This window comes from Lepus europaeus, chromosome 7 (genome assembly GCF_033115175.1).
Source record: "Lepus europaeus isolate LE1 chromosome 7, mLepTim1.pri, whole genome shotgun sequence".
Classification (NCBI taxonomy): Eukaryota; Metazoa; Chordata; class Mammalia; order Lagomorpha; family Leporidae; genus Lepus; species Lepus europaeus.
Window position 1 is genome coordinate 67,481,645 of NC_084833.1, and position 21,020 is coordinate 67,502,664.

Sequence of the window (21,020 nt, forward strand, 5' to 3'; positions counted from 1 at the left end):
AGGGGCAGAGTGTGAAGCCAAAGCCAGACCAGGTTTATTCAGAAGAATGAAGCCTGGGACAGGCTCACTCCCAAGGCAGAGAGAGCACCTTGCCTTATAGACTAGTGGTTTATATGGTACAAAGTGGCAGGAAAGGGCTTGGGGGTCGGAGCTAAAGCTGGTCTGCTGAGATAGAGGGAGAGCCTGGGCTCCTTCTAAAGGTCCTGCGAGATCCCAGTGTGAGCTGGGGGGAGAGAGCTTGGGACGAGTGGGGAGCGCTCAGGCCGATGGCTGGACTCTTCTGATAGTGGTGTGTCCAGCAGTCCAGGCAGGCTGGGGCTGGTCAAGGCAGGGTGGGGCTGTATTGGGGCAGAGAAATGGGGGCCTGCTTGCTGGTGTGTAGGTGAGGGGTCAGTATGGATCTGAGGCTTTTTGTCCTTGCTCCATCACTTTCTATACCTAATTTGTTCAGGGTTTTATCGTGAATGCATGTTGTATTTTTGTTTTTAAGTCTTGAATGTTAATTTTGAAAGGGAGAGATTTTCCATCTGCTGGTTTGCTCTCCAAATGTCTGCAACAGTTGGAGCTGAGCCAGGCTGAAGCAAGGATCCCAGAACTCCACCTGGTCTCCCATATGGGTGGCAGGGGCCCAAGTTCTTGAGCCGTCATTGCTGCCTCCCAGGATGCATTACGAGAAGTTGGGCCAGAAGCAGAGTAGCTGGGACTTCAATATGGGACGTGAGTGTCCCAAGTGGTGGCGTAACCTGCCGTGCCGCACCGTCCACCCGGATGTTGTGTTTTATCAAAAGCTGTTTCTGATGATGCGATTCTTATCCTGTTTTGTTATTGTATTTATTGACTTGGATACGTTGAGCCATCCTGCATCCTGGAGTAAGTCCCCCTTGATCATGGGAATGATTATTGTTTTGATGTGCTGTTGTATTGATAGTATTTTACTGAGAATTTTTGTGTCTAGGTGCATCAGGGATGTTGGCCTGTAGGTGTATTTTTGCCATGTGCTTGTCTGGTTTCGGTTTAGGAATCCAGGTCAGGCTGTCCTCACAGAATGCATTTGGAAGGGTTCCCTTCCATTGACATTCCAGTGACATTTGGGGGAATCATTTGAAAAGAATTGGTGGTAGTTCTTCTTCCACTTGTGATCCGGCTCCCTGCTCATGTGCCCGGGAAAGCAGCACCCATGTGCGAGACCTGGGTGGAGTTTAAGGCTCCTGGGTTTGTCCTGGCCCTGCCCCAGCCTTTGCCACCACCTGGGGAGTGAGCCACTGGATGGAAGATCGATCTCCCTCCCTCCTTCTCTTCCCCTCTCTCTAATTCTGCCTTTCATATAAATAAATAAATCTTTAAGATTCCTTCCTTGGAAGTTTGGAGGAATTCAGTGAAGCCTTCGAATGCTGCACTTTGCTGTGAGACATTTTCTTAGGACTGATTCAGTCTCGTTTCTCTTTGGCTTGTTTAGTTTTCCTGTGTCTTCATGATTCAGTTTTGGTGAGTTACATGTGTCTAGAAATCTATCTATCATAGATTTTCCCATCTGCTACCTTATAGTGGTTAGTAATTCCTAATATATATTTATGTGGTATCAGTTGTAGCATCTCTTTTCATCTGATTTTGAGCCTTGTTTTGTTGGTTAGTCTAGATAAAGGCTCATCCATTTTTCTTTTCCAGAAGCCAACTCAGTTCATTTATCTTCTGTATTGTTAGTCTCTACTTCATTTTTTTATGCTCTGAGCTTTGTTCTACTTTTTTTTTTTTTTAAGATTTTTTACTTACTTGAGGCAGAGTTACAGAGGGAGGTCTTCCATCTGTTGTTTTAGTCCCCAAATGGCTGCAACAGCCAGAGCTGGAGCAATCTGGAGCCAGGAGCTTCTTAATGGTCTCCTATGCGCGTGCAGGGGCCCAAGCCCTTGGGCTTCTTCTGCTTTCCCAGGCCATAGTAGAGAGCTGGATCGGAAGAGGAACAGCTGGGACCAGAGCCAGTGCCCATATGGGATGCTGGTGCTGCAGGCAGAGGCTTAGTCCACTATTTTGTTTTTAAAGGTCCTTGGAATGCATTTTTAGGTTATTTGATATCTTTTTAAACATAGGTGATTAAACTGAACTTTTTAAAAGATACATTTATTTATTCAAAAGGCAGTGTTATGGCCCAAGTCCTTGGGCCTCTGCACCCGTATGGGAGACCCAGAAGAAGCTCCTGGCTTTGAATTGATGCAGTTCCAGTTGTTGCAGCCAAATGGGGAGTGGATCAGCGGATGGAAGACCTCTGTCTGCCTCTCCTCGCTGTGTAACTCTGACTTTCAAATCAGTAAATTTAAATAAAAAAAAAAAAAAAAAGGCAGTGTTAGAGATCTTGCATCTGCTGGCTCACTCCTTAAATGGCCACGACAGCTGGAGCTAGGCCAGTCTGAAGGCAGGAGTCAGGAGTTTCCTCTGGGTCTCCAGTGTGGGTGCAGAGGCCTGAGCACTTGGGCCATCCTCTGCTGCCTTCTTAGTCACATTAGCAGTGCCCATGTGGGATGCCGTTGTCACAGGCGGCGGCTTTTTACCCACTGTGCCATAGCGCTGGCCCCTAAACTGAACTTGGTACTGCTCTTGCCGTTTCCCGTAAGTTTAATTACATATGTTTCCATCTTTGTTTTTTCAAGGAATTGTTAACTTTCCTTGTTCGTTTCTTCGATGGCCCATTGTGACTCAGGAGCATGTTGTTGGTTCTCAGCGTGTTTGCATAATTCCTAACGCTTCTTTTGCTCCACCATTGTCAGAAGAGATATGTGATATGCTTTTGATGTTTGCCTTTGAGATGCACTTAATGTGCTCTGTCCTGGAGAGCGTTCTGTGTTGATGACAGAATGTATATGTGTGACTGTTGGATGAAAAGTGTCTGGTAGGGCCATTTGGTCTGTGGGGCAGTTCAGTGTATGTCCAGTAGAGTGTAGCAATGGTGTGGTTTCTTAGTGGCTTTGGGGTCTTGATGGTCTCTGCACTGAGGAACTTGGGGTGTTGGAGACCTCCGCTGTTCTGTGTTGGAACCTGTCTTTGCCTGGAGATCTGATAATGTTTGATCCGGTTGGGAGCTTAGGCATTGAATGCATGTGCATTTCCACTCATTATGTTCTTGCTGACTTATTCCCTTGGGCATCATGGTGACCTTGTCTCCTTTAGAGTTTTTGTCTTGAAGCCTGTTTTGTCTGATGCAACATAGCTGCTTCTGGTTGCTTTTGGTCTGTTAGCATGGATTGTCTTTTTCCATGTTTCACTTTCAGTCTGTGTCTTTACTGGTGAGGTGAGTTTCTTGTAGGCAGCGTATCACTAGGTCTTGTTTTCTTAGCTTTTAACTGGGGATTTTTTCCTTTAATATTCAAGACCATTAATGATAAGCATGACTTAGTCATGTCATTTCAAGCCATACCTCGTTTATCTTGAATATCTTTTTCTTTCTCTGTTTTTCATGTCTGGTTGTGCAGTTTTGATGAAGTTGGATTTCTCCATATTTCTCTTGTGTCTCTACTCTCGTGTTTTTGTGATGGGAGTTAACTTTGTTTTGCTTCTGTGTTTGGGTCTCCTTGAAGCACCTTTTGGAAGGTAAGTTGGTGGTGCTGAATTCCATCATTTCCTTGTTTGGAAAGCTTAATCTCTTGTTCATTTGTGGAGGATAGTTTTGCTGGGTATAGTATTCTCAGTGGGCGGTACTTTTCTTTCAGAACTCAGAATATATCATTTCTTGCCCTCTTGGCCTATAAGGGTTCTTTGGAGAAATCTGCTGTAATAGGGTCCCCTGTAAGTGCCTGCACACGTTTCTCTTACAGATTTTGGATTTGACTTTGTGTTGCATTTCTGAGCATTTGATCATAATGTGTTGCTGTGAGGTCTTTTGTTGCTATACCTGTTTGGGGTCGTGTGGGCCTCTTGAGCCTGGATGTTAGTATCTTCACCATGATTTTGGTTGTTATTTCTTTCCATAGGTTTTTCTATGCTTTTATTCCTCTCTCCTCCTTTTGAGATTTCCAGAATTCAAATAGATGTCACAAGGCTGGCGCTGTGGCATAGTGGGTGGGGCCACCACCTGCAGTGCCGGCATCCTATATGGGCACCGGTTTGGTCCTGGCTGCTCCACTTCTGATTCAGCTCTTTGCTGTGGCCTGGGAAAGCGGTGGAGGATGGAGTCCTTGGGCCCTGCTGCTGCATGGGGGACCCAGAGGGGGCTCCTGGCTTTGGATCAGCAAGGCTACAGCCGTTGCAGCCATCTGGAGGGTGAACCAGCAGATGTGGGACCCCTCTCTCTCTGCCTCTCCTTCTCTGTGTAACTCTGACTTTCAGAATAATCATAAAAAAGAGATCTCATGTAGTGGTGTCCCAAAGGTCTCAGAGGCTGTTTCGTTCTCTGTCTTGTTGTATTTGGTCTGAGTGTGATATTGGTAAAGATTTGTCTTAAAGCTTAGATCTTGTTCTTCTTAAGATTTATTTATTTGAAAGAGTTAGAGGCAGAAGCAGAGATAGAGAAAGGTAGGGGTTGTCTATCCGCTGGTTCACTCCCCAGATGGCTGGAGCTGGGCTGATCAGAAGCCAGGAGCTTCTTCGGGGTCTCCCATGTAGGCTCAGGGGCCCAAGGAGTTGGGCCATCTTCTGCTTTCCCAGGCCATCACAGAGAGCTGCATTGGAAGTGGAGCAGCTGAGACTCAAACTGGTGCCCATATGGGATGCCGGCACTCTAGCCAGCTGCTTTACCCACCATGCCACAGCGCTAGGCCCAAGCTGAGGTCTTTGGTCAGCTTGATTGGACTCTGTGACCACAGTGTCCTGGTGTACCTCGGGGACACCGTATTTCTTGCTGTTCCATGCTTCCTGTGTCCTGAGGTAGATGTTCGTGTATCTGGCAGATGACTGACTCTCAGAAAGTTGTTTTTGCAGTAAAAGGATTTTTCCTGAAGGTAGGTCTTCAGGGTCTGGTCTGGTAGGCGCTCTCCGCATTAGTTGTAGCTGGAGGCTGTGGTGTAATGTCCCTATGCCTCCCATTGTAGCCAGTGGCAGTGTGGTGGGGGCTTGGGGCGCTCCTCGGTCCCGGCAATGGTCCGTGGGGGCTCAATGGCGGCTTGCGGGGTGGCCCTCAGTCTGTGGTGGCTGTGGTCGCAGGGATCAGTTGGGTTCCTGTGGTGGCAGGGGTGTGGCTGGAGCGTGGTAGCAGGAGCACGGTGGCTGTGTGCGGGTTCCCATGCGATGTCTGGGCAGTGGCCTCCCTTGTCTTCCCTCCAGCAGACACTGCTGTCCTGCCTGGGGCTGGGGAAAGGGTGCCACAGCCCGCCCTGACTGTGCAGCCTGGGGGGCGGGCAGTGCCCATGGAGCTCGGCTCTGCCTGCTGCGGAGGTGCGTGTGGTGCTGGCCAGGGCATAGGGCCAATTGACTGGGCCATGGGTCTCAAACTGGCATGGGAAGCAGTTCCAGAGGCTCCATCTGCAGGTCCTGGCCTAGGGTCAGGGACCGTTGGGACCTGCCTGATGTTGGGTTTTACCATCTTGGCTGTGATGCAGTCCTGTGTTCACCAGGGTACCCTACTCCCCAGTGGCTGAGGTCTTGCCCCCTGCTGTCTGCCCAAGGTAAGGGGCTGGGGAGCAGTAAAGGCTGTCTCTCGGCCACCTAGCTCACATTAATTTGGGTTGCACTGAGTTTTGCCGCCACGGGGCCCTGTGCTGTCTGGTGGATCCACACCAAGCCCGCCCTCCCAGGCTGTAGGACTGCACCCGAGACCGGGCAGGTTTAGAAGCTGCGTCTGTGAGCGCTGGCCTGGAGACAGAGGCCTCTGGGCTTATCTCGTGCTGGGTCCTACCAGGCAGGCTGGGCACCGAGCTTCAAAGCAGATTCTCAAGCTCCCTTTCCCACCCTCTTCCCCAGTAGCAGGAGTCTTGCTGCACATCTACCAGAGGTTTGGGGGAGGGTGGGTAGAGCTGGTGCCTTGGTTGCCTGGCTAAGCAGGGTCCAGGCCCCCGGGGCAGCATGGCGGCGCTCTGTCTGGCCTCAGGTCTCACTGTAGCTGGCCTGGGATGAGGTTTCAAGCCTGAGATCTGGACTTAATCCCTCTCCTTTTCCCAAGCAGAAGGGGAGACATCTCTCCGCCTGCCGCACCCCAGAGAGCCAGGGGCAGGGTGACGGCAGCTGTTAGCGTCCTGCCTTCTGCAGTGTCTTCTCGTGGCACAACCCCGAAGGCGCTCTGGCGTTGGCCCGGCTTCCTTCCTCAGCTCCTGTGTGAGCAGGCACCCAAAGGTTACACAGCCGCCGTCTCACTCTGTCTCCCCGGTGGTCACGTTGAAATGCTTCCCGCAGTCCTAAATGCTACTCCAGTCCCAGCGACCTTGTCCTAGGCTGGCCGAGTGCCCACACTCGGAGCAGTGCCAGCCCATGCAGTGGGGTCGGTGTAGAGAAATGCATGACCCAGGAGCCCCAGCCGGAGCTGGGCCGGAGCCTAGAACTGGCCCACTCCAGGGAATGCGGGCGTCAGGAGTGGCCCTGTGCCCCACGGGGTCACACCTGACACCTGGGGCCAGCCCCCTCCAGCTGTGCCATCTTTTAGAGTATTCCTTGCATTGACCCCTTCCTCTGGGGAATGGCCTGGGGTGGCTTTAGGGTGAGGGCGCTCAGCAGTGGCTGGAGGAGTGGATCGGAGAGCCGAGGTCAGAGCAAGTCCTGCTGCTGTGGGTGGGTGTGGGTGCCGTCTCCCAGGGACGAGAAGCATGTGTGGGTGGCTGGGATGGCGGTGGCGTGAACTCTGTCACACACGAGGCTCCCAGCCTTAGAGCTCTGGAACCTTAGAGTCATGTGTTTGAATCCTGCAGCTGGAGCTGGAAGGGACTGTAGGGGTCATCCCCTCGAACCTTTGTCTAAACCAAGGTCGCTGCTGTGTCCCTGACCTGGGACACGCCAGGCCACGTTGTTCTCCTGCTCCCTGGCCCATGTGGCCCGAGGAACGTCTGTGCCTTGGCATGGAGGCGCTGCGCTGCCCGCGCTGGCGCTGAACAGAGGCTGCTGGGAGCCCTGGCCTTACCCCAGATGCTGCTGCTTTGTTTCGAAGCTTCAGGCACTGCGTGCTCCGTCTGACCGAGGACAACTCGCAGCCCTTGATGACCAAGTTGCAGTGGCTCTTCGCCTTCCTGGAGCACAGTCAGGTGTGTGTGGGGTGGGGGTGGGGTACAATGGTGGGGGGGGCCCAGGCCGGCTCCTGCACCCACACTTCCCCTTTGCTTCCACGCCACCTGCCGCTGTGAGCAGTTACGTGGCTGGGCCCCGGCCAGGCTGACACAGGCTCAGGGCCAAAGCCCATGGTGCCGGCTGAGTGGCCCCGAAATCTCCTGGGCAGGAGAAGGTGTGCGTGCTTGAGTCTGGTTTTATTCCTCTCCTGTCCAGCACCTGGGGGGTGTTGAGGGCGTGGGCGGACAAAACAAATGCTGCCCAAACCCTCAGGGGCCGACAGCGCTGGGCCAGGGACTCCGCAGGACCCTGGGTGGGGCACAGAGCTGAGCAAGCCCCGGGCAGGGGCCTTCAGCCGTCACTGGCTTCACAGAAGGGAGAGCAGTGTGCGGGGGATGTGGTGGTGGTGGGGGGCCGCACCCTGGACTCCTTGGGACATGGAGAGGGTGCTGGGCGCAGACGGGCTGTTAGCAAAGGCACAAAGTGTGGGTTTATGTGAACCCCGTGCCCTGCCCGGGAGGACTTGTGGGATGGGAGGGAAGGCTTCTCCCGGGTCGGACCCCAGGCCTAGCGCGCTGCAGAGCTGGTGAGTGAGGGAGGGCCACCTGCTCCTGACCATGCCTTTCGGACGCCTTGTCCCAGCGGCCCGCCATTTCCCCGGAGAACTTCCTCTCTGCCTCCTGGACACCCTGGTTCAGCCCCGGCACCCAGCAGGACTGCTCCGAGTACTTGAAGTACCTGTTGGATCGGTAAGGGAGGCCGGGAGAGCCCTCCTGCATCCCTGGGCTGGGCTGCTGCCTTGACTTGGGGGGCGTGGGGTGGCGTGGGGCGGCATGTGCCGCGGGACTGAGCGGCCGGGAAGCCTGGCCCCGCAAGGCTGAGTTCTGGGAGGGGTGGGGGCAGGGCACGCACGCCACGCTGTGCTGGTCACTGGGTGCTTGTCCTTGTCGTTGTTCTGCGTGCACAGGCCCATGGAGCTGGCTGCTTGTGATGAGCCCGCATATAGGTCATCTGTCGCATGAGGGCACAGGTGCATGGATGTGTGTGTGTGTGTGTGTGCGCGCGCGCTCACCCCTGCGTGGTCGGTGCGGACGTAGAGCCCGTGTCGCCCGCTCCAGGCTGCACGAAGAGGAGAAAACGGGCACCAGGATCTGCCAGAAGCTCAAGCAGTCGAGCACGCCCTCCCCGCCGGAGGAGCCCCCCGGCCCCAGGTCGACCTCAGTGGAGACGATGTTCGGAGGCAAGATAGTGACACGGATCCGCTGTCTGCGCTGCCTCAACGTCTCCTCCCGCGAGGAGGCCTTCACCGACCTCTCCCTGGCCTTTCCGCCGCCCGAGCGCTGCCGCCGCCGCCGCCGCCTGGGCTCGGTGCTGCGGCCCGCGGAGGAGGTGAGGGCCCAGGCCGCCGGCAGGGCGGGCGCCGGGCGGCAGCGCAAGGTCTGCATCGCCGGCGACGCCGCGCCTCCCGTGCTGCACATCGACGGCCTGGGCGCCGAGAGGGAGGAGGACGCGGAGGCGGAGAGGGACGAGGGAGGCGCGGCGGAGGAGGAGGGGGAGGAAGGCCCGCGGGGGGAGCAGCAGCCGCCGCCGCCACCGCAGAAAGAGGAGGAGGAGGAGAGGGAGGAGGAGGAGAAGGTGGAGAAGGAGAAGGAGGAGACGGAGAAGGAGGAGGACACCTCGGGCCCCGGCACCCCAGGCGCTGCCGCCGCCCCGTCCAGCCCCGAGGGCTCCCGCTCTGTCCTGGACCTGGTCAACTACTTCCTGTCGCCCGAGCGGCTGACGGCCGAGAACCGCTACCGCTGCGAGTCGTGCGCCTCCCTGCAGGACGCCGAGAAGGTGGTGGAGCTGAGCCAGGGGCCGCGCTACCTCATCCTCACGCTGCTGCGCTTCTCCTTCGACCTGCGCACCATGCGGCGCCGCAAGATCCTCGACGACGTCGCCATCCCGCTGCTGCTCCGCCTGCCGCTGGCCGGCGGCCGGGGCCAGGCCTACGACCTGTGCAGCGTCGTGGTGCACTCGGGCGTGTCCTCCGAGAGCGGCCACTACTACTGCTATGCCCGGGAGGGCGCGGCCCGGTCCGGGGCCGCCGACAGGCCCGAGCCCGAGAACCAGTGGTACCTGTTCAATGACACCCGGGTGTCCTTCTCCTCCTTCGAGTCCGTCAGCAACGTCACCTCCTTCTTCCCCAAAGACACGGCCTACGTGCTCTTCTACCGGCAGCGGCCCGGGGACGGACCAGCAGCCGAGCCCGGGTCGCCCAGAGTGCGCGCCGAGCCCACCCTGCACAAGGACCTGATGGAAGCCATTTCCAAAGACAACATCCTGTACCTGCAGGTAAGCAGACGCCCCGGCCTCTCACTGCGCCTCTCCCTTTTCACCCAGGGGCAGGCTGCTCAGAGCTGACGGCGCCTTGGTGGGCTGCACAGACCTCGGCTCCTCCCTGGGAGGCACAGCCACAGCGACTTCCTAAGCCTGCCTGAGCAGCCCTGTGGGCTTCCCAGCATACCTGGGCCTCTGCCCCCGTTCCTTACTGTCAGGGGTGGTGTCCAGATGTTGAGCAACTGGCAAGTGCCTGGATGGGCTGTTTGTGTGTGGCAGGTGGGCCATCTCTGTCACAAGGGGTCAGCTGACCTGCCTGCAGTGGGGGGGGGGGGGGGGGGCGGTGCACGGTTCCTCCCAGCAGTGTCTGTGGCCCGGGTGTTGACAGGTGGGGAGCTGTCGGCCCAGGGCAGGAAGCAGCGTGGAGGCCCCTGTGTGGTGTGAGGCCACCTCCTGGTCCCCTGACTGCCTGCTTCCTGGGGCCATGTGGTCAGCCAGTCGCAGTCTGAGGCACTGGGGTTCCTGCTGAGAGGTGGCTAAGGTGGGGCCTCCTGTCCCCAGCGGGAGGCATGGCCTGCCCACCCATCCTGCCTGTGGCCTGGACCCAGGGATCATCAGAAGTGCCGTGTGCTTAGTGGCCCTGGGGAGGGAGTGAAGGGAGGAACTGGCTTCGGCGTCTGAATTTTAAGCTGCCCCCCACCCCCACCCCGTGTTTCCAGGAGCAAGAGAAGGAGGCCCGGAGCCGAGCAGCCTACATCTCGGCCCTCCCCGCATCTCCCCACTGGGGGAGGGGATTTGACGACGACAAGGATGAGGACGAAGGCTCTGCGGGAGGCTGCAACCCTGCAGGTGGCAATGGCGGTGACTTCCATAGACTGGTCTTCTAATGGCAACCCTCCTGCAGCGTGTTTCTACCTGTGGGGCAGCAGAGCCAATGGGGGGAGGCCTCAGCCCCTCCCTCTTGAGAGCCGGATGGGGCCTTCAGGGCCCAGGCTGAGCTGCTCTGCCAGGTGGGGTCAGAGGCGGCCTTGGGGGCAGGCTCAGTCTCTGTGTAGGCCCTTCGAGGGCACAGGGCTGCAGAAGGAAGCTTCTGGAACGTTGGCCCTGTCACCTTGGTAGAGATGCAGATGTGAGGTCCAAGCTTCTTGGACCTCAGGCCCTGATGCTGGCATCGGCTACGTTAAGATTTCACTCCCAAGTGTCCTGGCTGACTTGCAGCAGCCTCCCTGGGCAGGCGGTGGGCTTGGCCTCTCCCTGCAAGGAGCCTGCCCTGGGATAGGGGACCTCGCTCGGGACGCGGGCCTGGGCATCGCCTCCAGTGCCTGGCTCAGGTCGCCTTTCCCTTCAGCCCCTCTTGGCCAGTTCTGGCTCCAGCATGAAAAGCACACCGGGATCCACGCCTGTGCATGGGCTGGGGCTGTGGGCTGCCTCTGGCTGCCCTCCAGCTGTTCTGAGGTCTTAGGGGCGAGGCAGGTGCACGCCTCCGCAGTTGGCCCTTTTGAGAGCAGTGCAGATGGGAAGTGGCCTGACCCAGGACCGGCCCCAGGTCTCCCATTGGGTCCTCCGTCCCCACACCAGGTGTTGTGCCACAGGGAAAGCCTTCGCCCCTCCCAGCCTCGCCCGCCTCAGTGCCTGAGATGCCACCATTAGCATCGCCCCCTCCCCCGCTCTGGTTGAGGTAGAGGGGCTTTATTTTCCTGCAAAGATGTTTCTCACGAAGCCACAGTCTGTGTGGCGGCAGCTGGCTGGCTTGGCTGCTCTGAGCTTGGCGGCTGTGTGAGGGCTGCCTCCATGGGCCCTGACACTGCTGTAGCCCCCTCAAAATGGAGAGGAGAAACTCGTGTTCTTGAACAGGAATAAAGCTAGGTTCTCTGATGCCTGGGAAAGCTGTCGTTCTTCCTGCCTCGGCGGCTGTGATGTGCTCTGTCCGCTTGCTCTCCTCCCTGCCTGGGAAGTTGGATGGCCCTCCTTGCTCCTCAAGGTGAGGTGAGGACACACCTGGTGACAGACCTGGGCACTGGTGCTGGGCCTCGGAGGACCGAGCAGGAGGCACCCAGTGGGACACAGCAGAGAGTACTTTGCCGACCAGCTGGTCTGGGAGGTTTTTCAGGACTTGGGACACCCTGGAACACGTGCTGCCACCCCGACAGCCCCTCCTCTGGGAGGCTGGGTATGGGCAGAGGCAGGATGTGGCCTCTCCTGAGCCGGCTGAGGGCTTTTGCAGCAGGTGGAGCTGTCACCCATCAGGGACCTGAGGAAGCGGGCCCGGTGGTTGCAATTGGACTGACACCCAGGCTAGGAAAGGGGACTTGGCTGGTAGGAGTGCAGTTTCTGTGTTACAGATCAGGGAAACAGAGGACTCACCGAGGCTCCCAGCCAAGAAAAGTACGTAAGCCCACCCACCTGGGATCGGGGTGAGTATGGCGGCCGGGCCCTGGCCCTTCAGACAAGACAGACTCGGGCAGAGCCCTGGACTGCGTTTCTAATGGACTTTATTGTCATCCGACACCATGGTGAAAAGGGACCCGCAAGCTCCAGGCCTGTACCTTGTGTCGCCACAGCAAACCACAACCCGCAGAGACAAGTCCCCCCCTCCCCCACCCAGCCCCCAACTACTCACAAGATAAATACGTGTTACAGAGGAAACAGAATAAATTAATAACTTAAGTGATTAGGCACCAACAGTGATTTGAAAAATTAAATGTCAATTTTAAATGGTGACAAGAACAGAACTTCAGATGGGGCTGCATGTAGCCCACTTATCTCTTCCCAACAACTAGTGACAGTTCCGTACGAAATGATTCTACATTTCAGAACACGCGTAGCCCACACATACAACCTGGTCCCCCAGGACGGCAGGGCTGGCCTCTCTGGGCCACAGCCCGGGACAGGTAAGGGAGCCAGAGGACAGCCTGGAGTTGCACGCCATGCCCCAGAAACTTCCGAATTGTGCTTCTGTCTGAGACACAGGGCGAGAACCAGAGTGGAGGGAGAGAAGGGGCAGGGGGTACCGCTGAGCGATCCCACCTGGGAGACGCCATCGCCGGCTGCTCGTCGTTGCCGCAGGACTTGACTTGAACCTTGCAGAGGTAGAGCTGGAAGTGGGTGCTGCTGAGGCAGCCCCCAGGCAGCAGCCCGAGGCTGGGTGGCTTCAGGCCCAGTTTGAGTGCCGACTCCCTCTGGCCAGGGTGGCAGGTGGTTGTGTGCCAGACCCTGTGGGCAGCTTAGGGCTCACAAGCCTCTCTCTGCCCGTACTTGCAGCCTAAGGGGTCCCCTAGGCAGAGGACTGAGAGCAGGACGAAGGCTGCCTCACTGAAGACTCCAACCAGTTCCACTCGCTGCATGGCACACTGGGGACGTGGTAATGTGGTCTGTGGCAACCCGGTGTCAACAGGGGAGGCTGTGGGCTGGGCCCTGCGGGCACTGATGGAGTTGGGGGACACTAAAAGCTTTGCCACGAGGGACTCCCAGGAGAGGGCCTTACAGAGACGGGGGTGGGTGGGATGAGCCCGCAGCCTGCCAAAGCGTGAGGCTGTCCATGCTTGGGCCCTGGGAACATCGGGCCTAGCTGCAGCAGCCTCTGTCCCCATGTGCGTGGCCAGTGGAGGTTCGTGTCCTCTTCCTCACCGCTGAGGTTACTGCCTCTGTCCTCAATGCACAAGCCAGGGGCTACCGTGGTGGAAACTACGTCTCCCAGGCTGGGATTTTTTGCTCTAGGGAGGGATGCTAAGAGGGGCCTGGGGCCACCCCCAGCAGCCACGGTGGGAAGTCTACTGGCCCTGGAGAAACTGCTTAAAAACCCTGAACACAGAAACGTGAGAGCGGCAGCCCCAAGCTTCGGTCAGGCCTGCCACTCTGACCTTTGAAGCCCCGGGAGGAGAGCAGGCAGCCAAGTCCTGATCCAAAGCGGCACTTGGAAGGCTAGGGAGCACCAGACGGTGAGGCGAGAAACCCGCGGGGCTGCCCCACGGCTAGACCGGGGCCCTCGGCCCTGGGCACCGCCTCCCCCATCTCCTCAAGTCACCTCTGCGCCCTCCACCTTGTGGAAACTCACCTGCTGTTTCTGTCCCAGGCGCCCTTGCGCTCCTGCGTCACCTCTCTCCGCACCACACTGCCTCCTGCCCACACCATTCTCCCTCCACACACACGGCACCATCCACTTCCGTCCAAGCTGCCACCATGGGGGCTCCCGGGGCCTGGACCCCACTGTCCTGAGCTGCACGCCCTGTTCCTTGTGCTGGGGAGCCCACCACCACCCCCTGTCCCTTCCTTCTGTCCCCCTTCCTTGCTCCTGTCCCTGTCCCCTGCAAGGCTGCCTCTGCTGAGGACAGCAGGGCTGGGGCGGTCTGGGCTGCCGGGCGCTGCAGGAGCACCTCTGTCACAAGGGGAGGGGGGCTGGGGGGTGGTGCTACGGCCACAGCCCCCAGCCTTCCCTCAGAGTCTGAGCACGGGCGAGAGGACAGAGGCAGCTCCTAACTAAGGTGGGTGGAGGCAAGGCCCTCAGGGAAGAAATTCACAGCGGTGGGGAGGGGGCCCCCCAGGAGGGGTCTAGAGCAGGCCCTCACCTCCCAGGGGAGGGCTCAGCGTCCCTGACTTGGTCTAGCGCCTTGCCCTGAAGGCTGTGAGTGACAGAGCGGGGGAGGAGGCAGCTCCAGCCGCTGGCTCCCGCCCTTCCCTGGCGGCCAGGGCCGCGGCCTCACAGCTTGGCGCCCTTAGAAGGCTCCGAGGACTGCCGCACGTCTGTCCACTCCTGCATGGTGCTCTGCAGGGCCTGGGTCTTCTCCTTGTCCACCTGAACGTAGTCCACCTTCTCGTCGGAGGTGACGGACGACGTGGATGGCTGAGGGCACAAGGGGGGGTAAGGCGGGACGTGAGCTCTGTGGCACTGCCTCCAGGCCCCGGGCCGATGCCCCTGGAACCGCCCCGCCCACCTATGGCAAGGAAGTTTTAGGGGGCCCTATTGCTGCACAGGGGCCTCCCAGAGGCACAGGTGAGTCTGAGATGGGGGGAAGGTACCGGCCCTCCCCACCCTCCCCCCGCCACGCCACCCACCTTGCGGTGAGGGCTTGGGGAGCCAGGCTGGAAGTCCAGGGCCAGGTAGTCGACGCTGCCCGTGCTCTTCTTAGGGGCTGGGCTGTTGGTGCCACTGGGAACAGGAGAGGCAGACACGGGGTTTTGCTATCACAAGGAGGAAACAACTGTTAGTGTGCGCCCGGTCGGCCCCTCCACGACTCCCAGCCTTGGCCAAAGCCAGCTGGGGACACCTGAGAGCTTGTCCCCTCCCCAGCTACTCAGAGATCTGCCAAGAGCTGTGCCCTCAGGGCTGGGGGCCTGTCATTAGCCGTGGGGCACCCACAGCTGTTCCATGCTCAGTGACAGGGGCGGTTGGAGCCAGGCACGTACGTCCAAGATGTGTGGTCCCTGCCAGGGGCCAGAGGCTCCGGCACTGCTACCCCCGATAGTGGGCAGGGACCACAGCTGCCTTTCATCTAACTCCTGAGCTCAAGAAGGAGCAAGAGCAGGAAACGCCACCACCCAGCACAGGGCCTCCCCGGGGGGAAGGGCTCCAGGGGCCCCCACAGGCCTCACCATAGGAACGTAGTTCTCTTCGCTGTCCCCGGAGTCCGTGCTGGTGATGCTCTGGGTGGAGATGGGGCGGCAGTACTGGGACGAGCTGGAGCTGAAGGTATGGCTGGTGGAGGCAGAGGACAAAGCAGTCACCCACCCAGACTCGCACCTGGCGCGAAGCAAGACCCGGACCAGGCACGCAGAGGGACTCCCCGTTTCCAGACAAGGAAATCGCGCCTCCAGAGCCAGGCTCCGCCTAGGCCCGTTAGGGATGCAGCTGTCCCGACCCCCTCTAGCAAGGACACTTACTTGGCCCTAGACCAAGACTTGGTGACAGGTGACTTGAAGGGGAGCTCATCGATGACAGCGTTGTGTCTCAGGTCAAGTGGCGTTGGCTTTGCTGAAACACACAGAGTAAGGAAGCCGTCACGCTGATGGAGCGCACAGCCGGCCTCCGGCCGTGGCAGAACAGTCGGGACACTGACATCCCACACCGGGGGACTGGAGGTTGATCCCGGACTGTGACTCCTGGCTACAGCGAGACCTGTCGTGGGCAGCTGTGGAGTGACCCAGGTTATCCTCTCTGTACACCCTGTCACTGCTGTCAGACTTTGCACCTGCTGAACATAGCTGCCCCGCGTGCTGGATTCACGGATGGTTGACTCTGGCTGCAGGCCCGACGATATCAGCTGTGCCCATGTGGAAGTCATGTCTTCAGATTCCAAGTTGTGTGTTGTTTGCACTGTAGCTAAGGTAACTGGAAGGGGACCCAGGGTCTTTCAGCAGACTTCTCTCCCCAGCTTTACAACTTTTGAAAAGGAGACCACATGTGAAATGGAGAGGGGCACCGGGACAACCCCCCAGGGATGGAGGGAAGTGGCCTGAGCCTTCGAGGCTCCCACCCCACGTGGCTAATCTGCTTCATGCCCTGAATTGGAACCACAGCCCCCAGAGCTGGAACTTAGCTCTGTGCCCCAAGACTTAGAGTCAAACTTTCCTGTGCACCTGCTGCGTGCCAGAGTCACTGTCCTAGCTGCTTTCTGTGTAAACAAAGCTGGCAGGCAGGCAGGAATCACTATCCTATTTGCAGATGAAGAAACGCAGGGTGCAAAGAAGATCAAGGATTTGTCCAAAGTCCCCCACCCTAGTCTAGCACCCACCCGGTCCCTAAGCAAATGCGAACGGTGCCGGGATGGGGCTGGGTAAGAGTGGACTCACCTTTCCGGTCAGGTTTGAGGTTACGGTTGACAGGGGGTGGCTGGATCTCACTTCCCCGGCTGGGGCCGCGGTGCAGAGGAAGGGCAGAGGCTGGGTAGCCAAGCGGGTCAAAGTGATGGGGCCCTGGGCTCATGGGGATGTAGACACTTTGTGACGTGTCCCCTGCTCGCTCCAGGGCCAGCAGGGTCGAGGAACCTGGGTTCATGGGCACGTAGTTGTCTTCAGAGTTGGCACTGTCTGACCGGCCCAAAGCTGCTTTCCCTGCCTAGGGAGGAGAGGGGAAGAAACAGTGCTGTCACTAGGGGAAAACAGCCAGAGCGGGGTGGGTTTATGTACATGAGGCAGGAGAAGTTGTGACTGGGTTAGCTACACTTTGTAACTATAAGGAAGAGCGCGGCAGGGCTGGCTTCGTGGCGTAGCACGTTAGGCTGCTATGGTTCAACTCCCTGCCTGGGGAAGATGGCCCAACTGCTGTGACCCCGGCTGCCAGCCCACGTGAAGAGCCTAGATGGGGCTTTGACCTGGCCATAGGAAATCTTTCTGCCCCTCTAACTCTGCCTTTCAAATAACAAGACCTTGGGAAGACCAAATAAAAAAGCAAAGTGGAGAAAAATCCAGTCTGGGGGTCTCTTCTAATTCTTACAACCGCCTTTTGATCGACCATAATTAGAGTATAAATTCTCCTTGGGGGGAGGGGGGGTGCCCAGGTCATGGTCCTGGTGACGACACAGAATCTGTCAGGATGGAACCAGGGCCCGGGAAGGTGAGGGCTGGGGCAGCTGTGTTCCCCCAGTTTGGCTTTCAGCGTGTTTGGGGCTTACCCCAGGCACCAGGTGACAGCCAGAGTTGCCAGATAGCAGTGTGGTGCGGTAACTAGCTCCGGCCCTATCTGGTCAGACACCTTGGAGCACTGGGCGCGGCCTGGGATCCCGCATTCGAGGTAGAATTCTGCCACGTAGGCTGGGTCTGGGGCACCAACTCTGCTTGCCCTCTTGCATTGGGGTCTCCCTCCCCAGGGGGAGACCTCAGGGGGGAGGCTGCTGGCTTAGAAGATCCACCACCCAGAGCCAGGGGCTGCTGCACTGTGGACCCTTGGCTTACCCACAAAGGTGGAGAGCCTTGTGGTCCAGTCTACCAGACTAGGATACTGGTATCACGTCCAAAAACAACGCAGGGACATGAACTGAGACAAAGAACCCAGGCAGGGTTCTAAGAGAAAAACCCGATCACATTTTAGGGACTGTGCTTTTAGTGGCCTGAGGCCCCCTGGCTGAAGCCCACTCACCAGGAAAGATCCGATTCCATCGCTCATGGACTCAGCAGGCCGGCCTGCACTCTCGGCTGCGCGCTGTGGGTACTCGTAGGTGTCGCAGGAGGAAGCTACGGCACAGAAGCACGCACGAGTGAGCAACGTGCGGACGCTTGCCCGTTCCCTCACCCGTGCTGTGTGGCGTCCTACTGCTACTCCAGAGGCTCCACTCTCAACCCCAGCACACCTGTAACAGCCCCTAGCAGCCAGTTCCTCCTAGGCTGCCACATCCAGCTTAGCAGCTGTGGACAATCGACCCCTGACGGCTGCCCCCCCCCCCCATGTACAGCACAGCTGCCCCCACTTCTGTGAACGCTGGAGCAGCAACGCTGGCATTAACATACACCTGTCTTACTTTCCCAACTAGATGTGAGCATCACGTTCACGGGGGGTGCTGGCATTGTGGCACAGCGGGTAAAGCCACTGCCTCTGATGCTGGCATCTCATGCGGGCACTGGTTCACGTCCCGGCTATGCCACTTTGGATCCAGCTCCCTGGTATGGCCTGGGAAAAGCAGCGGAAGATGGCCCAAGTGTTTGGGCCCCTGCCACCCATGTTGGAGACCCAAAGAAGCTCTTGACTTTAAGCCTGGCCCAGTGCTGGCTGTTACGGCCATCTGGGGAGTGAACCAGTACACAGAGGTGCTGTTTTTCCCTCTCTATAACTCTGATTTTCAAAATAAATAAATCATTAAGATGTCCATGGGAAATGAGCATTATGATTAAAACTTCATGGATTTCAAAGTTTTTTTTGTACCAAAATGAACAGCTTTTCCTATCATGTTTTCATGAACTCCTGGAAGTTCCTTTTTGGGATGCAGTTTCTTGCAATTCCATTCCAAAGCACAGGTGACTGCTCTAACGAATGGAGGCAGAAACCGCAGAGACTTGGGACCTGAGGGGTGGGGCCTCATCTCTGCCTCCAGTGACTCTGCAACCCTGGGCCTCACGTGAGACAGACAACAGGGCTGCGTCCAACAGACCCTGCATGCCTTAAACAATACAGAAAGGCTTTGCAAGTCAGAAGCAAGGCACAAAGTGGAAGGAACGGCTGTCCTTTTCCATCCAACAGAAGAGGTTGGATGCAGGGTTGGAATACTCCCCCTGGAAAACCAATGACCACAAAATTGAGCTGCTCTACCTAGGGGCTGAGCCTTCAACCAGAGAGGTTCTAGAGTGGCTCGGGGGATGTTCTGAAGGTCTCTCAAAGGACTGCCTCCAGTTTGGACTGATCCTCTGGTTTTTTAAATCTTTGATTTGATTTATAAATGAATAAAATACCGTGATCTCTACTGCCAAGCCCATACTGTTATAGCGTGGTAAAGGAAGAATATTCTATTCCGCTTAGACTGCCACACTCCTGCCATGATGAACATCTACTTCCAGCCTCCAGGTGTTGGGGGGCTGTTCAAACTCCAGTTAGAGACCTTGCTAGTTCTTTAGCTTTCCTTGGCCAGGGATGACCAGGGACCAGCAAACCGCCAGGAGCCCCTGCCTCTCCTCCCTCTCCCTCGGGGCCGCAGCCTGGGTGTGCACTGACCTCGGTGCAGCCGGCTGTTGTCCATCGCGGGAAGCGTATTGCGCCTGGGGATGGTGGCAGCGACAGAGACTGATCTGCTGTGTTCGCCGATTGGAGGTCTCTGCTGAGGGCTGCCCCATCGAGGTGTTTCTGCCTGACTTGGCTTGGGGGGCCGGGGCGGGGGCGCTATGGCTGAGTCCCCAGGAGTGGCCACTGCCATGGCATTGTGGTTCTTGTCCAGCGTGAACGTCCTGGGGATCTGGTAGGCTGAGAGTGGGGTGCTCGGAAGGTCCATGTTGTCCACCAGGAGGTCCCCAAACTCACGGCACAGGGTGTTGCTGGGTGTCTTGAAGGTGTACACGTCCTCATTGTCTGTCTCGGAGCCGGTGAGGCTCCCCTTGGTGTGGCCGTGAGACGCCAGGCTCCGGGGCAGGTCGTACGTGCTGTCTCTGAATTCTGCATTGTGCCGGCTTGGCTTGGGAAGGCTGTAGAAGCCATGGACTTGGCCGCTGACCCCGTTGACACAGTGTCCATTGCCCTGGGCGAGCTTCTGTACGGCTGTGTCGCTCCTCATGAGAAACGAGGTCCTGGTGCCCTGAGAGAAGCTGGCACTCCTACGGAAGAAGAAAGGCAGGGGCAGGAGGGTGAGAAGCCGGGGCTGCCTTCCCTGCGAGGGAAGCTGACAGTGCCAAGGCCCACGCAGCGGGGTGGTGTGGAAAAACCACAGGCTGAGGAGCAGGCGGGCCTGAGGTATACGTACGATCTGCCACTTACTACTAGTGGGGGCACCCAGAGCGGGGCACACTTCCTCCTTCCGAATTGCTTTAAAGATCTGCAAAACGGTGATGCAAAATGTACTCTGAAGTGATGTGGTCTGTGTGGCAGGCACTCGGATGTTCCACCCGTGTCCAGGGGCGATAGCCTTCATCCCTCCCCGAAGTGACTGCATTTCCAGGGGCCAGTCCTCGCCTCTCTACCACCAGACTAGCGCGCTGCCTCAGTTCACTGCTGTTCATTGCTTTGAGAACCACAGAACATACACAGTGCAGCACAATGGCCGTGACAGCAAAGAACACTTCGGCTGCTGTGAGACAGGGGCGGCAACCCATTTTCTGAGTCTCGGTTTTCCTGCTGTAAAATAAACCAGCTAACGGGTGCAGATGCTGCAACTTATAAATAACTACTCCACGTAAGTTACACAGTTCTTTGCTACCACGTTTTATGGTTTCCTGAGAGACACTCCGAGGGGGGGGTGGAGATCTTTTTCCAAAAATCTGAAAGATGGCTTCTTATTTGGGAACTATATCCAGGCTAAAAAAATCAAATCCAGCAAAAAGGGGTTGATTGTTAATTTCTTTTACTTTAGGTGCAGAGGGATAAGGCCAGCAGTACGAGAGGGGGTTGGGGTGATGTTCCCGCGCTGTCGCTGGCATGCCCAAGACTTCCCCGAGTCCCTCCCAGCCGGGACCTGGGGGGTCTCCCTGAGCTGACAGCAGAAGGTCCTCAAGCCTCTGGCTTCCCCAGAGTGGCTCTCAGCCTGGATTCTATGTCCTGGGGAGGAGGAAAACACAGGAAACTGGGGACCGCATGGTGAAGTTCTAGGTAGGCAGGATCCAGGTCTGCCTGACTCTATCAGGGCTCTCCATAGGGGTTCATTGGGGGAAAAAAACAAATCCTTTAGAGCAGTGATTTTTTTTTTTTTGACAGAGTGGATAGTGAGAGAGACAGAGAGAAAGGTCTTCCTTTTTTCCATTGGTTCACCCTCCAGTGGCCGCTGCGGCCAGCGCATCGTGCTGATCTGAAGCCAGGAGCCAGGTGCTTCTCCTGGTCTCCCATGCGGGTACAGGGCCCAAGGACTTGGGCCATCCTCCACTGTCTTCCCGGGCCATAGCAGAGAGCTGGCCTGGAAGAGGGG

At 57.6% G+C, this 21,020-nt stretch overlaps 2 protein-coding genes across 3 annotated transcripts in view; one reads left to right on the top strand and one right to left on the bottom strand.

The window, feature by feature from the left end:
- The window catches only part of USP35 (ubiquitin specific peptidase 35), a 41,874-nt gene extending 30,300 nt beyond the window's left edge, over positions 1–11,574 (top strand). Inside the window, exons 8-11 of the mRNA XM_062198273.1 lie at positions 7,058–7,151; positions 7,816–7,922; positions 8,292–9,507; positions 10,212–11,574. Of these exons, the coding sequence (XP_062054257.1) occupies positions 7,058–7,151; positions 7,816–7,922; positions 8,292–9,507; positions 10,212–10,379 (1,585 nt within the window). The 3' untranslated portion in view covers positions 10,380–11,574. The remainder of the gene's footprint in view (positions 1–7,057; positions 7,152–7,815; positions 7,923–8,291; positions 9,508–10,211) is intronic.
- Positions 11,575–12,103: 529 nt separating this feature from the next.
- The window catches only part of GAB2 (GRB2 associated binding protein 2), a 193,231-nt gene continuing 184,314 nt past the window's right edge, over positions 12,104–21,020 (bottom strand). The window contains exons 4-10 of one of the 2 annotated variants that reach the window (XM_062196775.1): positions 19,127–19,719; positions 17,564–17,658; positions 16,279–16,543; positions 15,370–15,460; positions 15,082–15,184; positions 14,545–14,670; positions 12,104–14,332 (exon numbers count right to left, since the gene is read on the bottom strand). In XM_062196775.1, coding sequence (XP_062052759.1) covers positions 14,189–14,332; positions 14,545–14,670; positions 15,082–15,184; positions 15,370–15,460; positions 16,279–16,543; positions 17,564–17,658; positions 19,127–19,719 — 1,417 coding nt within the window. In that variant the 3' untranslated portion in view covers positions 12,104–14,188. The remainder of the gene's footprint in view (positions 14,333–14,544; positions 14,671–15,081; positions 15,185–15,369; positions 15,461–16,278; positions 16,544–17,563; positions 17,659–19,126; positions 19,720–21,020) is intronic. The other variant, XR_009866390.1, reaches the window with a different exon arrangement.